Below are 25,295 nucleotides of genomic sequence, written 5' to 3' on the forward strand. Positions count from 1 at the left end.
TCTCTTTCCGAGGAAGAGGATCACACCACTTAATACCTCCCCCAAACAACTGAGGTTGAGAGTTGCTGTGTGAAGACTTGCAAGGATAAACCCTTATCCTAGTTACATTCTATAATGCTGCATGCTACACTGGTGCACTGTGCCACTACTCCACCTCCCAAAGGTATTAAAAGGGAACAATTGTTGTTGGAAATATGAAATAATTTTCAATAATATTTTGAGTTCTGTGCCAACAGGTTGGACTTCCAGTCTGCAGCACACATTTTCCAAATGGACAAAGAGACTGTTAGTGAAAGACCGAACCAGACAGACTGGCATATACCCAACACAGGTCACCAGCAACTACCAGCTCAAGGTAAGGCTTTCTCTACATATCATCTTGACCTATGCTTTTTCATTTATTTTTGAAGCACCCAAAAACACCCTGGCCTAGAAATTTGGTGGGCTGCGCCACCAGTTAGCGCCTAAAGAGGGCACTCAGTGGCTTTAGCGCCACTGGCCATGCCTCCCGCGAAATTTAGCGGGGTGCTAGTGGCGGCGTTAGCCTGTAGCGCTGCACCGCCACCGATGACGTCATCGGTGTGCGCAGCGCCCCGCTACCGCCCCGAACGCAATATTGGGTCGCGCCCCCCCCCGTAGCGCCAGTCGCAAATCGCGACCGGTTCAGGGGGCCTACCTGTGGCGGTAGTGGCGCAAATGAAAGGGGAGGTGCGGGGTGGCCATTTTTTTCGGTGGCCGCCTGCTAGCACCTCCTCGCGCCGCCCTCCCCGGCCTCCTGATACCCCCCCCCCCGGGCAGTGCCGGCTGTGTCCCGAGCGCCCGGCACTTCTCCTCGGTGCCGGGCTCTTTTGCCGGCACTCGCGATCGGTGATCGCGCTGGTGCAGGCCCCTCCCCTTTAAGAAGGTGAGGAGGGCCTGCAGTACCGCAGCACGCCGTGCCGCAGTGTGTGGCGCTGCGGCACGTTGCGCTGCAATATTCAGTTTGAGCGCCCCAAGACGGACGCGGGGCGCCTCGAGCAGCACCCCGCGTCCCTCTTGGGGCGCTCAAACTGAATATCGGGCTGGCGCTCCCGGCTCCTTCCGGGGCGGGACTTCCGGCGCCCAGGCGAGCTTGGCGCCCCAAACGCGGCGCCACCGAATTTTTAGCCCCCTGTGTCTTCAGACTTGAATGCTGTCAAAGGGGTTGTGGAGAGCTAACCTCCTCAGCTACCGTGCATGTGGACAATTACCTCTGTGCCTTCAGCTCCCTAGGCGCCAAGCTCTGGAATTCACTTCTTAAACCTCTCCACGTCTCTACTTCTCTTCCTTTAAGATGCTCCTCACTGTTTGACCAAGCTTTTGGTCACCTGTCCTAATATCTCCTTACGTGGCTTGGTGTCAAATTATGTTTGATAATTCCTTGGGATGTTTTACTACATTAAAGGCCCTATATAAATGCAAGTTGTTGTTGCCTTAGCTGTTGCCAGCTGGGAGTTTCTGTGACCTTATGACAGTGCACCTTTTAAATGCTTCAGTATATTAAATATGCACAAGGGAGGAATATTTGGGCTAGATTTTCTACTGTTGGCATATTTTAAAGTCGAAGGCTTATTGGCAGGCTTTAGAAATATGCTGTTAGTACCCAATGTTTCAAGGTCATCTTATTAGCAAAGCTTCAGATTAGGACAGATGTATGGAAGCAGAAAATTGCATGTAAGTCACATTTAAAGGGATGATGACAATGAAAGGGGAGTGTTACAATAGGGGCGCACAGGTCTTTGGATATAAACCTCATTGTATCTACCTTGTTTTGCTTTGAAAGGTTGATCAATATATCAATTAAAAGCCTATCTGTTTATTCTCAACACATGGGCATTAGATACCTGAGCTACATAGTGGGGAGTGGTTCTAAGACAAATATTGGGGGCAATTTTCCTTGCCTTTTTAAAAATTTGTTCCTGGGATGTGGGCATCGCCAGCATTTATTGCCAATCCCTAATTACCCTTGAGAAGGTGGCGGTTGTATTCAACTGAGTGGCCATTTCAGAGTCAACCACATTTCTGTGGGTTTGGAGTCATATAGGCCAGACCAGGTAAAGGACATTAGTGAACCATCTGGGTTTTATAAATTGCCCAGCTGCCATGGTGGGATTTGAATGTGCATCTACTGTATTATTATTCCAGGCTTCTGGATTACTAGTCCAGTAACATAACCACTATGCTACCGTTCCCGTGACTGTTGCACTGTGTACAGAAGTTCCTGGAGCAATAGACAAAACAAAAAGGGCAGTTCCCCGTGTTTACGGTGGGTCTTGGGTTGTATGGAGGAAGCTCCCCTTGGAACATATGAGAGCTTTATTGTAACATTTAAATGACAGGGGAACATTTTTTGCCACCCTTAACAGCATGTCTATGGCAACTGAAATGAATGCCCATTCTAATTGGTATCCAGTGTTGGTAGGTGCTGAAAATGAAAGAAAGAAGATTGTTTTAGCATTACACAAGCCACTTCTGGCCACTTTTTCATTTTTTTCTTCCTGGTACTTAGGGTCTTATGAACCTTTGTGTCAGTCAGTTTTTCCCCAGTCCTGTCAGCAAGGCACTTGTTGACTGAAGTTGTTATTTTTACTCGGCCACTAGCACTTGTGAATAATCACTCCAGAATGCTCCGAATTTTCCTGTACAAATATGCAGTGTTTCAATTGGGCAATTGTATGCATACTAATAGGAGCGTTCTACTGCTAATGGAAAGGAATCCCGGTAGCTGCACACTGTAGTTTGGAAATTTTCATTGGAAAATTTGACATTGTGGGAACAAGTGGGTCCTGCACTGGCTTAGCCCAACATTTTGCATCAGACTCTAGTAAGTGATTAAAATTATTTATGTGCGCAAAATGCTGTGTGACCCAAATTAACTAAAGCCAAGATTCAAGTGGTAACCAATTTTGCTGCAGATGATGGCCCCCAGCGCTTCATAGATGCCCAATTTTGGGCTACTAGATCTGTCCTCAGTCTATCCCAGTTGGCACAGTGGTAGTGCCACCCTAAGAGATGGAGACTGTGGAGGCAAGACTTCACAAGGACTGTGCAGTGGTCACTATCAATGCTAGGACTAGCTCACAAGTTAGCAGATTTATTGAATTCTGTTTCACAACTTGTCATGGTGTAATTTGAACACAACCTTCTGGGTTGCTAGTCCAGTACCATAAACTCTATACTACTGTATACCTGAGAGACCCATGTGTCAGGTTTTGACAGCACTGCAGTAATGTAAAACTCCCTCAGTTCTGGGAACAGCTGTTAAAATAATACTGCCCTAAATACATTATCAATACAGCAACATGAATTTTTACAATTCATTTAATTGAGATTAAATCCTTTTGTAGCTTTAGAAATGAATGGTAATTTTATGATGCCAATTAATTCATGGAACTCTCTTGTTGCCATATACTTAAAACATACACTTTATGTTGATTTCAGCTGCAGGGTCCCCAGTAATTCCAGGCAGATCTTGGAATACACAGGAACTTCCTCCATTCCTTGAAGTGCAGAGAAAGCAGCAACAGGGGGTTCAGGATGTACTAAAGACTGGGTCTCTGGACAGAAGCTGGGCTCATCAGTCCAATATGATGGACAGAAAGAAGTGGTTAGTAGTCAATTAGTTGTTCTGCCAGATTTTTCCTAAACTGCATTTTATATTTAACATTGTACACTTTGTACTGCATTAGTCTGGCAGTAAATCTTACGGTGTAAAGGTGGGAAGCTTTGAATTTCCATTATATATTGAACATTACTATGTCCCTTAATGATGCCAGACAAATCTGCTAATGCTTCGGACACAGAATCTGCAGCTGTGACAGAGTTTATGCAAATTAAAGTGAAAATATTAATTTCAGGTTAACTATCAGGTATGCCCAGCTTGTCCACTCTTGGTGCTATTATTCATAGGCATTGGGTCATTGTTCACATATTTACTGATGACACTCAACTTAACCACTGTTCTTGAATCCTCAGCCATCACTGGCCTGTCTGATATCAGCTGTGGATGAGCAACGAATTCCTTCAATTCAACTCTTACAAAACTCTGCCACCCACATCCTAACCTGAACTAAGTCCTCCTCCGCTAGTATCCACTTTTTCAACAACCTTCACCAGCTCCCTGTCCACCTGTATATCAATTTCAAAATACTTGTCCTTATCTAGAAATCCCTGCATTGCTTTGCTCTTTGCTATCCGTGGAACAGGCTCGAGGGGCTGAATGGCCTACTCTTGTTCATATATTTCTATTTACCTCTGCAGCCTCATTCAGACCGTTGATCCTATGTGTATCCACGCTTCCATTTCTGATCTCCTTTGCATCCCTTTCTCTCCACTCCAGTTTTAGCTGCTATACCTTCAGCTGTTTTGGTCCCAAACTCTGGAACTCTCTCCCCTAACTCCTCCATCTTGCTACCTCTCTACCCTTATCAAAAGACCTTCTCAAAACCTACCTCTTTGCTCTCACTTTTGGTCACCGCCCAATCCTTCAGCCTCCATTTCTTGGTTTTAGTTATCTTCACCACAGTAGAAGACTTTGGCACATTTTATTATGTTAAAGGTGTGGCGGGTTCTTCCATGGTGCCCAGGTATCATTTACTTTATACTAAAGTTGTGGCCATTGTGCGCCACACAGTTTTCTGTTGCAACTTTGTTGCCTTTGACCAACTTACAAGTTACCTGTGCCACCTCCATCATGCTCAACCTTCACACAGTGGAAGATAGGAATCCCTCTATCACCAGTAGCAATGTGTGCTGACTATATTTGCCAGTTAAAGTGGTTTCTGGAGTGTGGCTACTACTGTGCATTAACATTTCCAAGGAGGCACAAGATAGGGTTAGGTGCTGTTCTTAGACCAATCTATCAAGGGTGAGACTGCCATTAGATCAGAGGTGCAAGTCATACACGAGCACTCCAGACACTGCCAAGCAAATGTGATAGATAGAGTCCATTGAAGAATTTTACTTAATGTGATCTGTTACCAGTTTCTCTAAATATTCGGCCAACTGGATTATTCATCTCGTATAAGTGGAAGCACACTAAGAAAACGTCATTCTCAACATTTGTGTTTTTTTTTGCTAGGTCTGGATCTTATGAAAACTTACAGTCAGGCCAATCTCTGCCTCTCCCACACTCATCTCCTCCTCTTCAGCTCCAGTCACCTAGCAGGTGGGTATCACAGAATGGATCAGTGACACATCCAAACAGCATCTGCTAAGTGGTAGTGTGTCTCTACAGCCCTATTGTACAGCCCAAAATATATAGATATAAGCATAAAAGATTACTGGTTTAATCCTGATTCAGAATACTGAGGTGCAGGTGTATATCTCATGATTACCTTTCTAGTAAAGGGTCAGCATTAAAACCAATAAAGATGTTTATCATGTTCCATTCTTTGAAGGAACGTGCTTTGATCTTTGTATTTCTACCTTGTTTTGTAGGTCAGTCAGTGGGAAGAAGTTGTGCTCAACTTGTGGGCTCCCCCTTGGAAAAGGTGCAGCCATGATCATCGAAACACTCAGTCTTTATTTCCATATTCAGTGTTTTACGGTGAGACCATCTGCCTGTCCTAGTCCAAGATGCTATTCTAATGTCACTTGACTTGTAGCCTGTGTTGATGGTGATCGGAAGTGCTCATAAATGGAGGTCACACATATTTATGTGTGAAAATATTATTTTTTAAATTATTGTAGAATTAATGATATCAAAAAGAGAGAAAAGATCATTTGGTCCATCAAGCCTGCTCCTTCCACAGACCATGTACAATCTGCCCTATCATGGACTCTGCTCCATTTATTAAATCTCCCGAGAAAAGGTTCTGCAATATTTCTCCCTGCTCCCCAGCGTAAGGTAATTGAGTGAAATTCCAGATTATCTATTTCAGCTTACATTGTTCAGCTTGGACTGATTGATTTCTATAGATAACATTTCTATGACCCAATAGAGAGAGGAACATCTCCTGCACAATATTTAGTCATCTAGCCCACAGATTCCACGGCACTGTTGCATCGCCGGAAGTGCAGTGGGTCAGAACTTTCACCTGGAAATTGGGCCTCAAGTAACCAGTGGCCAGCGACAAAGACCATTTTTTGTACCAATTGCGGATCAGGGCTGTAAAAATTCACACACAAGTTGGGTGGATCTTTGATGTGATTTATCCCATCAATGGATGAATTACTTTGTCCATGGCACTCCAGTGACATGAAAATGGCAAAGCATGGGTTAAGTCTGTATGATAATATTTAATAAAATGACTTTAAATGTAACCGATTGGATGACATTTTATTTTGTTAATGTAGGGAAAGTATTAGGGCTGGTATGTGATATAGTAAGAGGCAGACAAAACAGCAATACAGAAGAACGCCGATGTTTTAAATCAAAGGTGCCCTTTGTGTCAGTTGCAGTTATACTGGTGTAAAATAAAATGCTAGATCATCTCTTAGAGGTAGCCCAGACTGTGTTGATACTCTTGATATTATGCTGGCACCGGCAGCTTTATATTGTGTTTTTGGAGTCAGCATAGTGAAGATTTCAGTGCAGCCCTGGCACCAGAAATGCAGCATAAAACCAGTATTAGAAATTTACAGTGAACTGGGTTTGGCAGTGAGATCTTTCAGGCTTCTTTTAAAATGAAGCCTTCAGGTTAAATCACTGGTGTAGTTTACAAACTTGATAACACAGTCAGTATTGTAGTGGCTGCAGGAACTGCTGAACAATATCTTCAAAGTACAACATTCCATTTCTAAAATTATTTAAAACAGATTCAAAAGTCTCTTAAAATGTTGTGTTAATGGGCCATAATTTGCTGTCAAACTAACAGTGAGGCTAATGGCGTCACCGTTATTTATGCACCAATGGCACTGCAATTTCAGGCGAGGGGCAGTTGCGTGGTTAAATGCAAATATACAAAGGTTGCTGTCCAAGTAGCGCCGCTCCACCTTTAGCTTCGTGAAAAAGCATCTTTCTGTCTGCCTTACCAGTGAAATGCATTGAATGGCGTGAAGTTGCTGTATTTGTGCGGTAGATACGAATTAAACTCGCCACAGAAAGTTAAGTCTCGTCATTTCAAATCTAAGTACCTTTTTAGTGTTGTGATAAGTGTTAATTACTGCCAATCAATCTCTCTGGTACTGAAAATCAACTATTATAAGTGTGGTGTCTCATTCCTACAGGTTTTAATTGTTGTTGGAGATTTTTTAAATGACAAGTTTAATTTCTTTTTGACTTTTCTGTCTCTTTTTTCTCTCTTTCTTAATCCAATCTTATTTCCCGCTCTTTATTTCTCTTTCTGTACCTGATTTGGCATTGAATTCACCCACTCTAATTTACACTTCCTTCTAAGTCCAGCCATTGTTTTTTTCTCAATCTGATTGGTTAAGGGGACACACAGTTGCTTGCTCTACTCACTCAGGTCCCAGATGCTTGGTTTCCCTTGCTGTACCATTATGAGCTCACACTTTCAGCAACTTTCCACGCAAATAATTTAAAAACCTAAACATGCAAGGGCAAGTCTAACTAATGACAAATGTCAATTAGATGCCCTGCAAAATCTGGCCCATTATGCAAATGCTCTAAAATTCTGTAAGTTACACAGTCATATGACGGAAGATACTGTGTTTTTTTGTATTGTTTATACTTGATCTTGGTTGCCCATGTATTCATGACAATGTTTTGAAAGTGAGCTTCATTACCACTGGCCTCTAAACCAAGTCCTATGATGCATCACCAAAATCTTTTCCATGGTAACGACATGGGGAAAATGTAACAATTAAACAAAATAATAGAAACAGAAAAGATGAATCACCAATGCATGTGTGCTCGCATGTTGGTTCAGGGCCACACACAGAAGGGATGAGGCCAGAAGCACATGCATCAGCCTAAAACCAGGACAAGAGACCACAGAAACTTCTGTGATCATTTCCTGATCATCTATTATTCTATAGTGAATCCAGATAAATTGGCAAGACCTCATTATAATGCTTTTGTAGGATTGAAATGGCTAATCAACTTTGTTGTGATATTACAGTGTGGTATCTGTCAAGGACAACTTGGAGATGCAACCACTGGGACAGACGTCCGGATCCGCAATGGGCTTCTCAATTGTAATGACTGCTATATCAGGTCCCGAAGTGAGTTATATTCGAGCACTGTGTTTCTTGTAAAGTATTCCCATGTTTCTTCCTGAAAACTTTCAAAGTTCTTATAATCTGAAGAATTACAATTAAAAGTAATGCAAGGCCTAAAGTTAAAAATCTATGCTGAATGTTTGATTATTATTAAAGATTAGGCACTAGTCATATATTTTCCAATGAATAAGCTGAATATTATTTTGAATAGCTTATAGTAATGGTATTATAATCATTAATCCTTCAGCCTTGTTGATAAATGTTTCACATTGACTGGAAACATAAAGTGAATAGTCAATAATTACACCCATTTATTCCCTTTCCACCTTCTCTAATTGCCAGCCCTTCATTTCATGTATTTCTTGTTAACTGTTCCAATATACATTACTTAACATTTATTCACATTATAATCCATTCGTCAATCCTTAGCTGATCCACTTAATTGACGCAGATCCCAGATACCGCTACAAAGAAGTATACAAAGAATAAAACTGGACGGACCACCCGGTATTGACCTCAGCACCAGACACGACAAAGGCACAACCAGCCAAGTGGACCCTGCAGAGTCCTCCTCACTAAGCTCTGGGGACTTGTGCCAGAATTAGGAGAGCTGTCCTACAGACTAGTCAAGCAACAGCCTGACATAGTCATACTCACAGAATCATACTTTTCAGCCAACATCCCAGACTCCTCCATCACCATCCCTGGGTATGTCCTGTCCCACTGGCAGAACAGACCCAGCAGGGGTGGTGGCACAGTGGTATACAGTCAGAAGAGAGTGGCCCTGTGAGTCCTCAACATTGACTCCGGACCCCATGAAGTCTCATGGCTTCAAGTCAAGCATGGGCAAGGAAACCTCCTGCTGATTACCACCTACCGCCCTCCCTCAGCTGATGAATCAGTACTCCTCCATGTTGAACACCACTTGGAAGAAGCACTGAGGATAGCAAGGGCACAGAATATACTGTGGATGGGGGACTTCAATGCCCATCACCAAGAGTGGCTCAGTAGCACCACTACTGACCAAGCTGGCCGAGTCCTGAAGGACGGCAGGTGGTGAGAGAACCAACACGAGGGAAAAACATACTTGACCTCGTTCTCACCCATCTACCTGTCGCAAATGCATCTGTCCATGACAGTATTAGTAGGAGTAACCACCGTACAGTCCTTGTGTTGACAAAATGCCATCTTCACACTAAAGACAGGTGTGGCACTACCACCGTGCTAAAAGTGATAGATTCAGAACACATCTAGCAGCTCAAAACTGGGCATCCATGTGGTGTTGTGGATCATCAGCAGTAGCACTACCACAATCTGTAACCTCATGGCCCAGCATATCCCTCACTCTACCATTACCATCAAGCCAGGGGATGAACACTGGTCCAATGAGGATTGTAGAAGAGCATGCCAGGAGCAGCACCAGGCATACCTAAAAATGAAGTGCCAACCTGGTGAAGCTACATCACAGGATTAGATATATGCAAAACAGCAGAAACAGCATGCTATTGACAGAGCTAAACGATCCCACAATCAACGGATCAGATCAAAGCTCTGCAGTCCTGCCACATCCAGCCGTTAATGGTGGTGGACCATTAAACAACTAACGGGAGGTGGAGGCTCCATGAATATCCCCATCATTATTGATGGCAGTGCCCAGATCGTGAGTGCAAAAGACAAGGCTGAAGCGTTTGCAACCATCTTCAGCCAGAAGTGCCGAGTGGATGGTCCATCTCAGCCTCCTCCTGAGGTCCCCACCACCACAGAAGCCAGTCTTCAGTCAATGCAATTCACTCCATGTGATATCAAGAAACGGCTGAGCACACTGGATACAGTAAAGGCTATGGGCCCTAACAACATCCCGGCTATCGTGCTGAAGCCTTGTGCTTCAGAACTAACCGTACATCTAACCAAGCTGTTACAGTACAGCGACAACACTGCCATCTACCCGACAATGTAGAAAATTGCCCAGGTATGTCCTGTCCACAAAAAGCAGGACAAATCCAATCCAGCCAATTATTGCCTCATCAGTCTGCTCTCAATCAGCAGCAAAGTGATGGAAGGTGTCATCGACAGTGCTTTCAAGCGGCACTTACTCACCAATAACCTGCTCACCGATGCTCAGTTTGGGTTCCGCTAGGACCACTCGGCTCCAGGCCTCATTACAGCCTTGGTCCAAACATGGACAAAAGAACAGAATTCCAGAGATGAGGTGAGAGTGACAGCCCTTGACATCAAGGCATCATTTGACCGAGTGTGGCATCAAGGAGCCCTAGTAAAACTGAAGTCAGTGGGAATTGGGGGGAAAACTCTCCACTGGCTGGAGTCATACCTAGCACAAAGGAAGGTGATTGTGGTTGTTGGAGGCCAATCATCTCAGCCCCAGGACATCGCTGGCATTCTTCAAGGCAGTGTCCTAGGCCCAACCATCTTCAGCTGCTTCACCAATGGTCTTCCCTCCATCATAAGGTCAGAAGTGAGGATGTTCGCTGATGATTGCACAATATTTAGTTCCATTCGCAACACCTCAAATAATGAAGCAGTCCATGCCCATGTGCAGCAAGACCTGGACAACATTCAGGCTTGGGCTGATAAGTGGCAAGTAACATTCGCACCACAGAAGTGCCAGACAATGACTATCTCCAACAAGCGAGAGTCTAACCACCGCCCCTTGACATTCAACGGCCAAAACCCTCACAATCAACGTGCTGGGGGTTACCATTGACCAGAAACGTAACTGGACTCACCACATAAATATTTGGCTATAAGAACAGGTCAGAGGCTGGTTATTCTGCAGCGAGTGTCTCACCTCCTGACTCCCAAAGCCTTTCCGCCATCTACAAAGCACAAGTCAAGAGTGTGATGGAATACTCTCCACTTGCCTGGATGAGTGCAGCTCCAACAACACTCAAAAAATGCAACAACATCCAGGACAAAGCAGCCTGTTTAATTGGCACCCCATCCACCACCTTAAACATTCACTCCCTGCACCACCGGCGTACCGTGGCTGCAGTGTGTACCATCTACAAGATGTACTGCAGCAACTCGCCAAGGCTTCTTCGGCAGCACCTCCCAAACCCATGACCTCTACCTCCTAGAAGGACAAGGGCAGCAGGCACATGGGAACGCCATCACCTCCAAGTTCCCCTCCAAGTCACACACCATCCTGACTTGGAAATATATCGCCTTTCCTTCATCGTCGCTGGGTCAAAATCCTGGAACTCCCTCCCTAACAGCACTGTGGGAGTACCTTCACCGCATGGACTGCAGCAGTTCAAGAAGGCAACTCACTACTACCTTCTCAAGGGCAATTATGATGGGCAATAAATGCTGGCCTTGCCAGCGACGCTCACGTGCCATGAATGAAATTAAAAAAAATCCCTTTGAATGTTAATACTGTCCCTTTTATACTCACCATGTGACCACATTACATAGGATTACTTAGGATAAATGGCACAGAAACAGGCCATTCGGTCCAACCAGTCCATGCTGGCATTTATGCTCCACTCGAGCCTCCTCCCATCTTTCCTCATCTAAATCTATCAGCATAATCCTCTATTCCCTTTTCCCTCATATGCTTGTCTAGCCTCCCCTTAAATGCATCTATACTATTCACTTCAACCACTCCCTGTGGTAGCGAGTTCCACATTCTCACCACTCTTTGGGTAAAGAAGTTTCATCTGAATTCCCTATTGGATTACTTGGTGATTATCTTATATTGATGGCCTCTAGTTATGCTCTTCCCCACAAGTGGAAACATTGTATCCACTCTATCAAAATTTTTCATAATTTTAAAGACCTCTATTAGGTTACCCCTCAGCCTTCTTTTCAAGAGAAAAGAGACCCAGCCTGTTCATCCTTTCCTGATACATATACCCTTGCATTTCTGGTATCATCCTTGTAAATCTGCTCTGCACCCTCTCCAGTGTCTCTATATCCTTTTTATAATATGGCAACCAGAACTATACGCAGTACTCCAAGTGTGGTCTAACCAAGGTTCGATACAGGTTTAGCATAGCTTCCCTACTTTTCAATTCTATCCCTCTAGAAATAATCCCTAGTTCTTAGTTTGCATTTTTAATGGCCTTGCTAACCTGTGTCGCAACTTTTAATGATTTGTTTATTTGTACTCCGAGATCACGTTGTTCCTCTACCCCACCTAGACTCGCACACTCCAAGTGATAAGTGACCTCCTTATTCTTCCTACCAAAATGTAACACCTCACATTTATCTGTGTTGAACTTCATTTGCCAATTATATGCCCATTCTGCAAATTTATTAATGTCCTCCTGTAACTTGTTGCAGTCCTCCTCAGTATTGACTATCCTCCCCAATTTGGTGTCATCTGCAAATTTAGAAATTGTGTTTTTGATTCCTAAGCCTAAATTGTTAATAGCAGTATTTTTTGTAACATAAGGAACACTCTGTTCTGTTTTTTTTTATGACTGACAGCTATAGCATGGGACTAAGAACAGATTCCAACAGAAATGCACTCGTCAGTGTTCCTAGGACAAAGCTTATTCCATTTACCATCACTTTCTGCTTTCTGTGGCTGAGCCATTTTTAAATTAATCTAGATAAATCGCCATTCATTCCTTGAACCTTAACCTTCTTTAAAAGACTCACATGTGGAACATTACATACCTTCTGCAAATTCAATACTTGGATTTTGAAATGCTTAATTTTCATCCTCTAATTTAGGAGCAAACATTCTGTTGTACCCACTCCTGGCTCATATCAGGAAACTGTGCAATATCAGCTTGTGATTTTGGCATCCATCAACTTCCATGGATGGGTAATCATGGGCTGGAAGTATGTGATTTACCAGTATGTGTTCCAGGTATGCACCAGGAGCTGACACAATGGAAATTTTACCCTTTAGTTACCTTCTCGTAGAATTCTTAATAGAACTCCCAAATTTTTGTTTGAAAATAATAAAAAGTACAATGCACCATAATAGAAGTATAGTAACTGTATTACAATACCATCTGCATGCCTGGACAACCTAGCTGCTTGGAGTCTAATTTCCAAAATGGCTGTCCTGGCAATGTTAGGAAGAGATGAGTTTAATAATGGCAGTTGAACATAAATCACTGAGCGATTTCAATGATAGCATTAGGCTCCTTTAAGTCTTTGTAACATTGCAATATTTGAGGAATGCATTATAATTGAATATTGCCCACTCAAATTGCCATTTTTTTCAGCTGCTGGACAACCCACCACTTTATGACCTTGCCACATGCCAATCAGCAACAGCAACTGGAAGCCGGACAGAACACAGATGGCCCCGATGCTCAATGCTGATCCTTGTGATGACTGCTTCACAGACAATCGCGGATAGAAACTGTCATTCATTGGCTTTCTCATTAGGAGAACCATTGTTTTCCAAAACGGCTTTTACCTGCATTGTTACTTTGGCAGCCTACACCTTGGATCATTTTCATACTTAGTGAAACCGCTGTTCTTTTGTGCATATAGTTACAAAAGTAGCAAACTTTGATATATATTTGCTGTTGAAAAAAAAGCTTTTAACTGGATTCAACATGTATTTAATTAATATTGTGTGATATGTAATTTATTTTATTGCCTCCTCCAATTATGAAAAAAGTAAACATAAAGGTGCAATGATTATTGGAGTAAGTGAATCAAACTATGTTTGTCCTGTGTAGTGGATAATAACTGTCTTCTTCCTTTTCCTGGAACTAACTTGACCCATCTGTGTTACATTGAGGGAATATAGAGATCATTCTAAATGGATAGATTTACAATCATTCTGATATTTTAGATTGCTAAGTAATGCAGGTGTATTTCTTCATAATGTGAGAATATCATCTCGAGGTCTGGCATGCAGAAAAAAATGGATAATGAGGCAATAATCAGGCTGTTCTGGCTATTCTTCTATACAAGCTAATAACAACATGCAACTACACAATTTATAAATGTGTCAGACATTGCATTTTTAAATAAAAATGAGAAGGAAAGCTGAAATGCTTGTCTTCTAGGGAAATACGCATGCCAGTCCGAGATTTACTGCACCCAATTTGCTATGTTGGAAAGAATACAGTTGGTAATCAAAGCCTGCTCTCAAATGTGCACTGGTAATAGCTGTTACAGTGCATCAGATCTTTTGGGTTTTCAATGCTGGCTTTCTTTCACCTATTACTTAGCTAATTGATCTAAGTCGCTATAAAGAAGCATTTAGATCAATATTTTCTTCAAGTAATTGATTATTTAGTAGACAACTGCCAGACAGCAATTCAAATTCAGGACAACAAAAAAAAAGGAATTGACTGCTCCCACACCTTGATCCGATTTTCTTGTATAATACAGAGCCAGTCCCTGATTTTCCTGTTGACCCAGTGTTTACTCTGTTCCATGTGGATTTTTTCTCCTGTAAATCTGGTATTTTTCTTGTAAATAAAGATACACCAAGTATTGAAATAATGAAATTCCAATAGTATTCTAGTAAATAAGATGCAATATGTTTACGTGCTCAAATGCTCACCCTTACTATTTGAGCTGAGAATACAGCCTGCACCACCATTTTAGATTCTGGCAACTTGGGACATCTATTATGGAACTGGGCAGAAAACAATGAACACCAGGTTAGAATTTTCGCCATTTTGCCTCAAACTTGGTCAAATGTTCCCTCTAAAATGCAGGAATTCCTATACACTGGGAATAATTAAGATATTAGTGCCCTATTAAGGTAACAAAAAAGAAAATACAATTATTTTGGTGATTATTGCACCTTTATTATAAAACATTCTACCTAACATGAAGCATTGCAACTATGAAATATTTTAAACAGTCAATCTTTCTAAGCAGGGAAAAATTGGATTGCATTCAACTGGTTTAAATTATTTCTAAATCTGTCACAAGTCACTACTGGAATAATCCACAAGGCTCGTGAAGATTTTACTAAATTACTGTAAAACTGCAGACCCATTAGTGGAAGAATTAGCTGCAGACTTGCGATTTTTTTGTTTGTTTTTTCTGGAATATCACAGACTTTTAAAATGTCACTCTCCTTGATTTGTAGATAAAGCAGGCCAACCAATCAAACAATTACAACTAGCCTGAGACATGCCATAATACTTGCTTAGCAAACCAATTATATCTGAACCAGATGCTTGCAAAGTGATTCTTTGGAGAACTGAAAGCACCTAATTAGTCAACTACATTGTATCTGCTTTAAACAACAGCAATACAATGTCAGTTCCATACTCACTGAGGCTCTTGATTTCCTTACAGTAGGACAAATATTAAAGTGTAGTCCATAATCATTTAATAACAGTGTTAAAGAGCACATAAATAAATAAATCTCTTCTTCTTTGGCTCAGCAATAATTATTTCTTAAAATTACACGGTTGACATTTATTTATTGAAATAGTTAAAACCATGTTTTGCATGCTAGTGGAGTCCTTATGCCGAGGTATTATATGTTGATTGCTGTTTTTTTTATTTGTAACCATTGTTGGATCAGTCTGTTGGAATGCAAGATTTTGTTTCTTTCACATTAAAACCGTGCCTTAGAAAATGCAGGTTGTTGCACACAGATGGTCAAAAGTGTTGAGCATCTGCAGTGAATGTGAAGTAATTGGTATCCGGCTCGATAAGCATCTCTGTCAGCTCTCAGATGAGCTGGGTGCAGGTGATTCTGGGAAGATGAGTCAGAAATGACGCTGAGGCCTAATTGGTTCATCTCATGTGACCAACTCATAGTAAACCGAAGTTTCCTACCCTTCTGCATGGTTTCAGCAAAGGCTGATGCTTCTCTTGCAGATAGTACATCCATTGTGTAAAATACACATTTTAACACTCAAAAGATTTTTAAAGAGGACTTTTTACATATTCTTGTACTCTTTTCCTCCTCAGAAATTAAAAATACAGAGGAAGCAGTGAACATATGCAGTAGCACATTCTGTACCTGTTCCAATAGCCCCACTTACAATTCTGTTTTATCTGAAATTTTTTTTAAGTGGCTACACCTTGAACCAACGCCAAAGTCACTAAGCATTTATGTGGTAACGCTGCAACTTCTTGACCTGTGGAGTAAACTGTTTCAACACAGAATTATATGTAATATACAATTAAACATTAATATTTAAAACCATTGAATGCTCGTACTGAAGACAGAATATGGGCTTGAAAATACTGTTGGCAATATTAGGGAATGAACAATTAACGAGTTTATATGATATTCCTCTGTCCACTATTTTAAAGGAGCTGTTAACTCATTTAAAATAAGCTGGGGAATGCTATAAAAGACATTGTGTTCATCCACTAACAACACCAATAGTAATTTATCTAAAACGTTAATATAGGTGTTCATACAAGTGAACTTCTATTAATCGTAACAGAGATGACACTTTGGTTAACCACAGTGCGTAACACTAATAACATGAAAACACGGCTTCAATAACAATAAAATAGTCAAATAAAAATGCATTATTTTGCTTTTGGAAATTACATTTTGTTTTAAAATGTTCCACTATGTGTATGGTTGACTTTTACTGATTTTGGGAAGTCCATGTTTGGTTCATAAATCAAAAAGATTTGTCAAAGTACCTATTGTTGCGCTTGCTCTCCTCACTTTGTCGGCAAGACTCGGCCATTCATGTTTGCGTGATTGGATGAGGTATCCTTACAGCAGCATGCAATGAAGCTCTGTCACCATCTAGTAACATCTGTATAGAGAGCTCTTAGATCTGATTGTATGTGGTTAACAGCATTTTTCCAAAACATGCTTGACCAAATATGGACTTGGACTGGTGCATTTTTAAGTGAATAATTGTAACTGGGGCTAATGTTCAAAGATAAACAATTGAAATTGTCTGGTATATGCTACAGTTCAACTATTGCGCTATATGTATAGTGATTTTCCTCTTGAAGGAAAAAATACAATGTGTTCAAATAATGCAACAGCTTTTATAGTAAATGTATGTTGTTTATAAATAAACATTTAAAAATACTAAGGTGTAATGCTTTTATTTTCCACAGATTGAGCTTTAGAACTTTTTAACATGTATATACCTATATAATATATGAAGTCTTATGTCTGCACACACTTTCAGTTAACTTATCCATTATAAATTCCTATGCACATTTAAAATGGAAACTCTGAAATATTTTTAATGGTGTAATTACACCCTCTGGCCAATGGTGGTGCTGTAGCACCTCAGGTTTGTGTCTTCCAGCTTCTCAGCCTCCACTGCAGAGAAACTCCTATGGCCTAACCAACTCTACTTCTCTGCTTCCCAAATTGCTGTACGTTTAGCTATTTATAAATAACCAAATGTATAAAAATATGGAAAAAATATATCGTCCTGAAAGTCTGCAGGGATTCTACATGTCTGGTAGAATCCCTGTGGAAATTCAGAGCCTAGGGGGGGAAATTTCAGTTGGTTAGCGCCTCCAGTTAGTGCCTGGCGGGGGCGCTCATGCAGTAGCGCCGGGGCGAGGCGAATCCAGCGATGCATGCCAAATCTGGCCCCCCTGTAGCACCACCACTACGAATTACCACCAGGGCAGGCAGATCATGACATCAGTGAGCATGCAACGCTCACTGGGCGCCCGATCTGCCAAATTCATTTTCGTCCCCTGCCTTTGCGCCTCGCTCTGAAAACAACAGGGAGGGGAGGCGTCAAGCAGGTGGATGCCGGCTCCAGGGGCGTAACTTAAAGGGATCATGAGTAATGAGTCACAGCTGTCAGGTTAGTGCAGTTTCACTGCTTCCTTGTCAGTTTGAGATTGTGCAACAGTTTAATTCAGTCATTTAAAGGTTGTTTAGTAGCAGGAGTGTTGTGGCTACTAATAATTAGTTACATTTATTCTCACAACACTTGGTTATATTAATGGGGGTTGTACTGGCAGTCGACCGCGCCCTCCAGAATCTACTGCAGAGGCAGCGAGAAAGATTTGAACATGTGGCCAGAGGGAGGAGAAGGGCCATGAGGGCTCTCAACAGAAGGCCTTACCCTCTGAGGCTATTCCGAGAGCACTTCTCCTACCTCCAATTAAGCAAGGAGCAGTGTATTAGAAGGCTCTGCTTCGACAAGAAGGTGGTCACAGAACTCTGCCACCTCTTGCAACCAGACCTCCAGCCTCAGATCAGGGCGACCACGGCTCTCTCTGTGGCAGTCAAGATCACTGTTGCCCTCAATTTCTTCTGCAGCAGAGCCTTCCAGTCTGCAACAGGAGATATAGGTAACATGTCGCAGCTCGCCATCCATTGCTGCATCCGGGAGGTCACAGAGGCTCTCTACAGTAGGAGAAGGGACTACATTTCCTTCCCCATCACCAGAGAGAAGCAGGACAAACGTGCATCTGGCTTTGCCAAGATAGTGGACTTCCCCATGGTGTAGGGCGCCATTGACTGCACCCACATGGCTTTGCAGGCACCGCATTGCAAGCCTGAGATCTTCCATAACCGCAAAGGCTACCACTCACTTAATGTGCAGTTGGTGCGCGACCACAGACAGCGAATCCTCAATGTCAATGCCTGCTATCCTGGCAGCAGCCACGATGCCTTCATCCTGTGCCAGACCGGTGTGCCAGCACTCTTCCAGCCACCACGTCAAGCTCGCGGCTGGCTGCTCGGAGACAAGGGCTATCTGCTCTCCACCTGGCTCATGACTCCCCTCCGCAACCTCAACACTCCTGCCCAGCACTCATGTAATGAGAACCATGCCTCCAGCAGGAACATCATCGAGCAGACCATCAGGGTGCTCAAGCAATGGTTCCGCTGCCTTGACCGCTCGGGAGGAGCCCTTCAGTACTCAGCTGAGCGGGTGTCCCATTTTGTCATGTTCTGCTGCATGCTCCACAACTTGGCCATCATGAGGGCCCAGCCCTTGCCACCAGGGATTGTGGAACTACCTGAGGAGGAGGAGGAGGAAGAGGAAGACGAGGAGGAGCAGGAGGAGCAGGAGCGAGGGAGGAGGCAGCCACTCAATCAGCCTTCCAGAAGGGTGGTCCATGACCGCCTCATCAGACTGCGGTTCCAATAAATTAAACCCCAGATCCCTGTTGCTCACCACAGCCCCATCATTGCATCCCTGTTGTAGGCCATATCACAGCACACAGCTGAAATGAGAGACACCACAAAATAATCCAAACAAAATTAATAAATTTATCAATAATCAGTTAACATGTATTTACAACAACAATATTAACTATTCACCCTTGTGCAATCCCTTCGTGCCTCTCATTACTGTGCCTTTGTCGGCTCTAGTGCTCCTACAAAGTGTTGGCCCAGTGGCTGCAGCAGGGCTGGTGGAAGGCTGAGTGTCCATGCAGGAGACTTCAGATGGCCTTGCAAGATGCCCTCGACCAGCTCTGGGCCTGGAGGGCCCGGCTGTAGACTGCACCACCTCAGCATGGGCGGCAGCAGTCTGGCATGGCTGGATGACAGGCAGCAACAAGGGCAATGGCGGAGTGCAGGCAGTGGGAGCAGGAATGCTGTCATCCTGAGAGAGGACAGCAGCTTCCTGCTCTACTGACCCACTCCCACTCCCCTGGGGCAGCACCTCAGCATCCCTAGCAATCTGTTGCAGCACAGATTGCTGACCTGCTGCGACACCGTGAAAGCCCTGGTCGACAGTGGTAAACTCAGCCATGATGGCAGCGGTCAGAACTTGCGTTGCATCAAGCTGAGACTGCATGAGAGCAGTCTGAGATTGAACAGCACCAAGCATAGACGGCATTACAGCACTAAGATGTTGCGTTGCTTCCACCTGTGTTGCAATGGAAGCTACAACATCACCCATCACACGCAGCATCAGGTCTGGGTCGCCACAGTCTATCTGGGAGTCGACCATCCTTTGCAGACTGGAAATGATGGGCTCAATGGTGTGTGCAGAGCCTTGTGCAATGTTGGAGGCGGACTCATCCACACTCCTTACCATTGCCGAGAGGCTCTCAGGCACCCTTGCCATTGCACCTATTATCTCCGTGTGCATGCCCATCACCCTTCTTCTAAAGGCCTCCCCATCGAGGTCCTCATCTGACTCCTGTGCAGCAGAACTCGCACGCGAGCTCGCCCTCTGGGGAGCTGACTCCCAAGCTACCCTTTCCCCCTGGCCTTGCTGCAGCCCACTCGTCCCCGGTGCATCACCCTGTGCAGATCATGCTACTATACTATCCTCTAAAGAATGCGTAGTGCCGGTATCTGAGCTGGTGCCTGCGGGTGAGACAGGCAGTGACGTGGTGTGTTCTTCCTCCTCCTCTTCTCCCACCTTGCTCTCAATGGTGCCCTCCGGAACAGGCTGCTCAGGTGCTTGCTCATTATCTGAAAGCATAAATGCACAAAAGTTGGGTTAAGGTGAGGGGAGGGTGCAGGAAGGGAGAAATACATGCATACAGCATGATTTGCTGGAAAGTGCGAAACGCTTGTGGGGTGAGGGGGAAGTGGGATGTGAGAAGAAGGAGTAGGGATGAACATACTGTTGTTGGCCCCAAGGGGGTCAATGTCGCTGGTGGCAATGGCACCCACCATCTGGCGCCCATGGCACCCACCACCTGGCACCCAATGATCTCCAGCACTCGAGTCTCCAGCTCAGATAGTGGTTGGGTGTCGGCTTCTCCCCCACCTGTACGCTCCTGCTCTCTCCTGTTGTGAGCCACCTTGGCCTGCAAGAGAAAGTGTGTGAGTGAGTGTGGAGCAATGTGTCTGGGTGATATGCCTGCTATAGTTGAATAGCTGTGATTGTGTGCAAGGTGTGAGATTTGGGTGTGAGTGTTGGTGGGTAGAGATTGTTGGCGGGTGAGTGCTGGGGGGTGTGGTGCTTTGGGCAGTGTGTGCAGACTGTGGTTCAGATGGTGTACGTATCATTTGTTGAAGCATTGACTCACCCTGACCATCCGAGTGAGGTCGTTAAATTTCTTCCTGCACTGTGTGTGGGTCCTGGGGACCACAGTGCTGCCCGAGACGTGCTGGGCTACCTCCCTCTACATGGTCCAGAAGACTTGTGGCGAGGGCCTCCTGCCACTTGTCGGGTAGAGCACTGCCCTCCGTCATTCCACTGCGAACACCAATGCCTCCAATGCATAGTTGCAGAATCTGTGGGCTCTCTCCCTGGGGCGTGAATCTGCCATCATTACAGCTGCTTGAGTCATCCGGCTCCTTTTCCTTGACCTGCTGCTGCTGTCTGAGATGGCTGCACAGCCAGCAATGATGAGAATGAGGTTCTGCAGCATCATTGAACCTCCCCTTTAAGAACTGGAAAGAGCCTGTGGCAATGATGACTTGTGATTAGACTGCACCTGATATTGTTCAGCGCTTCGAGTTTAACGCCACTGAGCTAGGCCATTAGTGCTTAATTTAGTGCTCCAATCCTTTCTTTGGGCAATGAGACTGAATTTTGCATGCAGTCTGAAGCATTAGCACCTGCCGTTAATTCTCAAACTTTTCAAAAGTTACCGCCCATTCCTGGGCTATAATGAATTTCTCCCCCCATGACTTTAAAACTGCAACTGAATTATATCTGCATGCCCTGGTCCAATTATCCCTTGTCCTCTAACTCTGCTTCATCTGCAGACTCTTTTGGTCTTGACTCTTTCCCCCACTGCCCCCCACCCCATGTGCAAGCAAAGCCATGGAAGATCAACATACACACATACGTGTTATATATATATAATAATCCCATGACATTGCTCACAGAGGGTCATCTGCTGTCTGTGTCAGCTTAATTGTTTAACTATGTCTTGCTTACCCTCCAGTCTCTCTGGCTCTTTCTGTTCCTCCAATGCCTGTCTCCCTGGCCCTCCAATATCCAATATAGCTAATAGCTGAAACAATGGATGCTCAGAGACCTTCTGTTCCACATCAACACTGGATGGGCAGAGCTTGAAATCAACCAGTATTTTTTAAACCATAAACTTTCAGTATACTATGTAGCAGCTATTGTTTTAGCAGCTATCATTACATGGAATTTAACATTATAAACCTCTCTCACATCACCACCTACAGGTATAACAGGCACTGCAGGTAAATATTGACACTCTAAAAATGGGTTTTCACATTTCTAATGTCCTTTAGGGAACGATACCTGCTGTCCTTACCAGTCTGGCCTATATATGTCTCCAGATGCACTGTAATGTGGTTGACTCTTAACTGCCCTCTGAAATGGCCTAGCAAGCCACTCAGTTGTATCAAACCACTACAAAAACCTATAATAAGAATAAAACCGGATGGACCACCCAACATCGACCTAGGCATTGGATTCAGACACGACAAAGGCAAACCAAGCACAGTCGACCCTGCAAAGTTCTCCTCACAAACATCTGGGGACTTGTGCCAAAATTGGGAGAGCTGTCTCACCACAGTCTAGTCAAGCAACAGCCTGACATAGTCATACTCACGAAATCATACCTTTCAGCCAACATCCCAGACTCCTCCATCACCATCCCTGGGTATGCCCTGTCCCACCAGCAGGGCAGACCCACCAGAGATGGCGGCACAGTGGTATACAGTCAGGAAGGAGCAGCCCTGAGAGTCCTCAGCATTGACTCCAGACCCCATGGAGTCTCATGGCATCAGGTCAAACATGGGCAAGGAAACCTCCTGCTGATTACCACCTATCGCCCTCCCTCAGCTGATGAATCAGTACTCCTCCATGTTGAACACCACTTGGAAGAAGCACTGAGTATAGCAAGGGCATAGAATGTACCCTGGGTGGGGGACATCAATGTCCAACACCAAGAGTGGCTCGGTAGTACCTCTACTGACCAAGTTGGCCGAACCCTGAAGGATATAGCTGCCAGACTGGGCTTGCGGCAGGTGGTAAGAACCAAAATGAGGGAAAAACCTATTTGACCTCGTCCTCACCAATCTACCTGTTGCAGATGCGTCTATCCATGAAAGTATTGGTTGGCAGTGACCACTGCACCGTCCTTGTGGAGACGAAGTCCCGTCTTCACACTGAGGACATTGTCCATCATGTTGTGTGGCACTACCACCGTGCTAAATGGGATAGATTCAGAACAGACCTAGCAGCTCAAAACTGGGCATCTATGAGATGCTGTGGGCCATCAGCAGCAGCAGAATTGTATTCCACCACAATCTGTAATCTCATGGCCTGACATATTCCTCACTCTACCATTACCATCAAGCCAGGGGACCAATCCTGGTTCAATGAGGAGTGCAGAAGAGCATACCAGGAGCAGCACTAGGCGTACCTAAAAATGAGGTGATAACCTGGTGAAGCTACAACACATGAATGCTAAACAGTGGAAGCAGCATGCTACAGACAAAGCTGAGCAAACCCACAACCAATGGATCAGATCAAAGCTCTACAGTCCTGCCACATTCAATCATGAATGGTGGTGGTCGATTAAACAACTAACTCAGGCTCCAAGAACATCCTGATCCTCAATGTTGCTGGTGCTCAGCACGTGAGTGCAAAAGACAAGGCAGAAATGTCAAATGGATGATCCATCTTGGCCTCCTCCCCACCATCAGAGAAGACAATCTTCAGCCAATTTGATTCACTCCACGTGATATCAAGAGACGGCTGAGTGTATTGGATACAGCAAAGGCTATGGCCCCCAACAACATCCCGGTTGTTGTACTGAAGACTTGTGCTCCAGAACGAGCCGCGCCTCTAGCCAAGCTGTTCCAGTACAGTTACAACCCTGGCATCTACCTGACAAAAGTGGAAAATTGCCCAGGTATGTCCTGTCTGCAAAAAGCAGGACAATTGCAATACGGCCAATTATCGCCCCATCAGCCTACTCTGAATCAATGCTCCCATTAACCTGTGCGGCCGCGCAGCGGTCTGGGGGTCCTGCGAAGGCCACTCACTGGCTTTTCAATGGGAATAACCACACATGCGTGAAGATTTGAATGGACCACGCAGCCAGTTAAAGGCCCAGCGCACGAAAGAAATAAATCACCGGGAATATTGCTCTCAATCATCAGCAAAGTAATGGAAGGTGTCGTTGATAGTGCTATGAAGCGGCACTTATGAATAACCTGCTCACCGATACTCAGTTTGGATTCCGCCAGGACCACTCAGCTCCAGACCTCATTACAGCCTTGGTCCAAAATTGGGCAAAAGAGCTGAATTCCAGAGGTGAAGTCAGAATGACTGCCCTTGACATCAAGGCAGCATTTGACTGAGTGTGCCATCAAGGAGCCCTAGCAAAATTGAAGTCAATTGGAATCGGGGAAAACTCTCCACTGGCTGGAGTCATACCTAGCACAAAGGAAAATGGTTGTGGCTGTTCAAGGCCAATCATATCAGCCCCAGGACATTGCTGCCGGAGTTCCTCAGGGCAGTGTCCTGGGCCCAACCATCTTCAGCTGCTTCATCAATGATCTTCCCTCCATTATAAGGTCAGAAGTGGGGATGTTCACTGATGATTGCACAGTGTTCAATTCCATTCGCAACCTGCTTTCAGCAAGATCTGACCAACATTCAGGCTTGGGCTGATAAATGGCAAGTAACATTTGCGCCACACAAGTGACATTCAACGGCATTAACATTGTCGAATCCCCTACCATTGGAGTCACCATTGACCAGAAACTTAACTGGATCAGCCACATAAATACTGTGGCTACAAGAGCAGGTCAGAGGCTGGGTGTTCTGCGGCAAGTGTCTCACCTCCTGACTCCCCAAAGCCTTTCCACTATCTACAAGGCACAAGTAAGCAGTGTGATGGAATACGCTCCACTTGCCTGGATGAGTACAGCTCCAACAACACTCAAGGAGCTCGACACTATCCAGGACAAAACAGCCTACATGATTGGCACCCCATCCACTGCCTTAAACATTTACTCCCTCCACCATCGGTGCACCGTGGCTGCAGTGTGTACCATCTACAAGATGCACTGCAGCAACTCGCCAAGGCTTCTTTGACAGCACTTCCCAAACCCGCAACCTCTACCACCTAGAAGGACAAGGGCAGCAGGTGTATGGGAACACCACCACCTCCAAGTTCCCCTCCAAGTCAAACACCATCGATATCGTCGTTCCTTCATCGTCGCTGAGTCAAAATCCTGGAACCCCCTACCTAACAGCACTGTGGGAGTACCTTCACCACATGGACTGCAGCAGTTCAAGAAGGCGGCTCACCACCACCTTCTCCAGGGCAATTAGGGATTGGCAATAAATGCTGGCCTTGCCAGCGATGCTCACCTCCCATGAATGAAA

General features: G+C 44.4%; 1 protein-coding gene across 12 annotated transcripts in view; it reads left to right on the plus strand.

The window, feature by feature from the left end:
* Positions 1-13,470, plus strand: part of LOC147123222 (LIM and calponin homology domains-containing protein 1-like) — a 637,194-nt gene extending 623,724 nt beyond the window's left edge. For all 12 annotated transcript variants that reach the window (XM_085969236.1, XM_085969219.1, XM_085969256.1 and 9 more), the window contains 6 exons: positions 237-355; positions 3,460-3,625; positions 5,099-5,185; positions 5,458-5,566; positions 8,043-8,145; positions 13,344-13,470. In XM_085969236.1, the coding sequence (XP_085825362.1) occupies positions 237-355; positions 3,460-3,625; positions 5,099-5,185; positions 5,458-5,566; positions 8,043-8,145; positions 13,344-13,369 (610 nt within the window). In that variant the 3' untranslated portion in view covers positions 13,370-13,470. The remainder of the gene's footprint in view (positions 1-236; positions 356-3,459; positions 3,626-5,098; positions 5,186-5,457; positions 5,567-8,042; positions 8,146-13,343) is intronic.
* The last annotated feature ends 11,825 nt before the right edge of the window (positions 13,471-25,295 follow it).

The sequence above is a fragment of the Somniosus microcephalus genome, chromosome 2, assembly GCF_052327205.1.
Source record: "Somniosus microcephalus isolate GS21.2 chromosome 2, FLI_Smic_1.0, whole genome shotgun sequence".
Taxonomy (NCBI): Eukaryota; Metazoa; Chordata; class Chondrichthyes; order Squaliformes; family Somniosidae; genus Somniosus; species Somniosus microcephalus.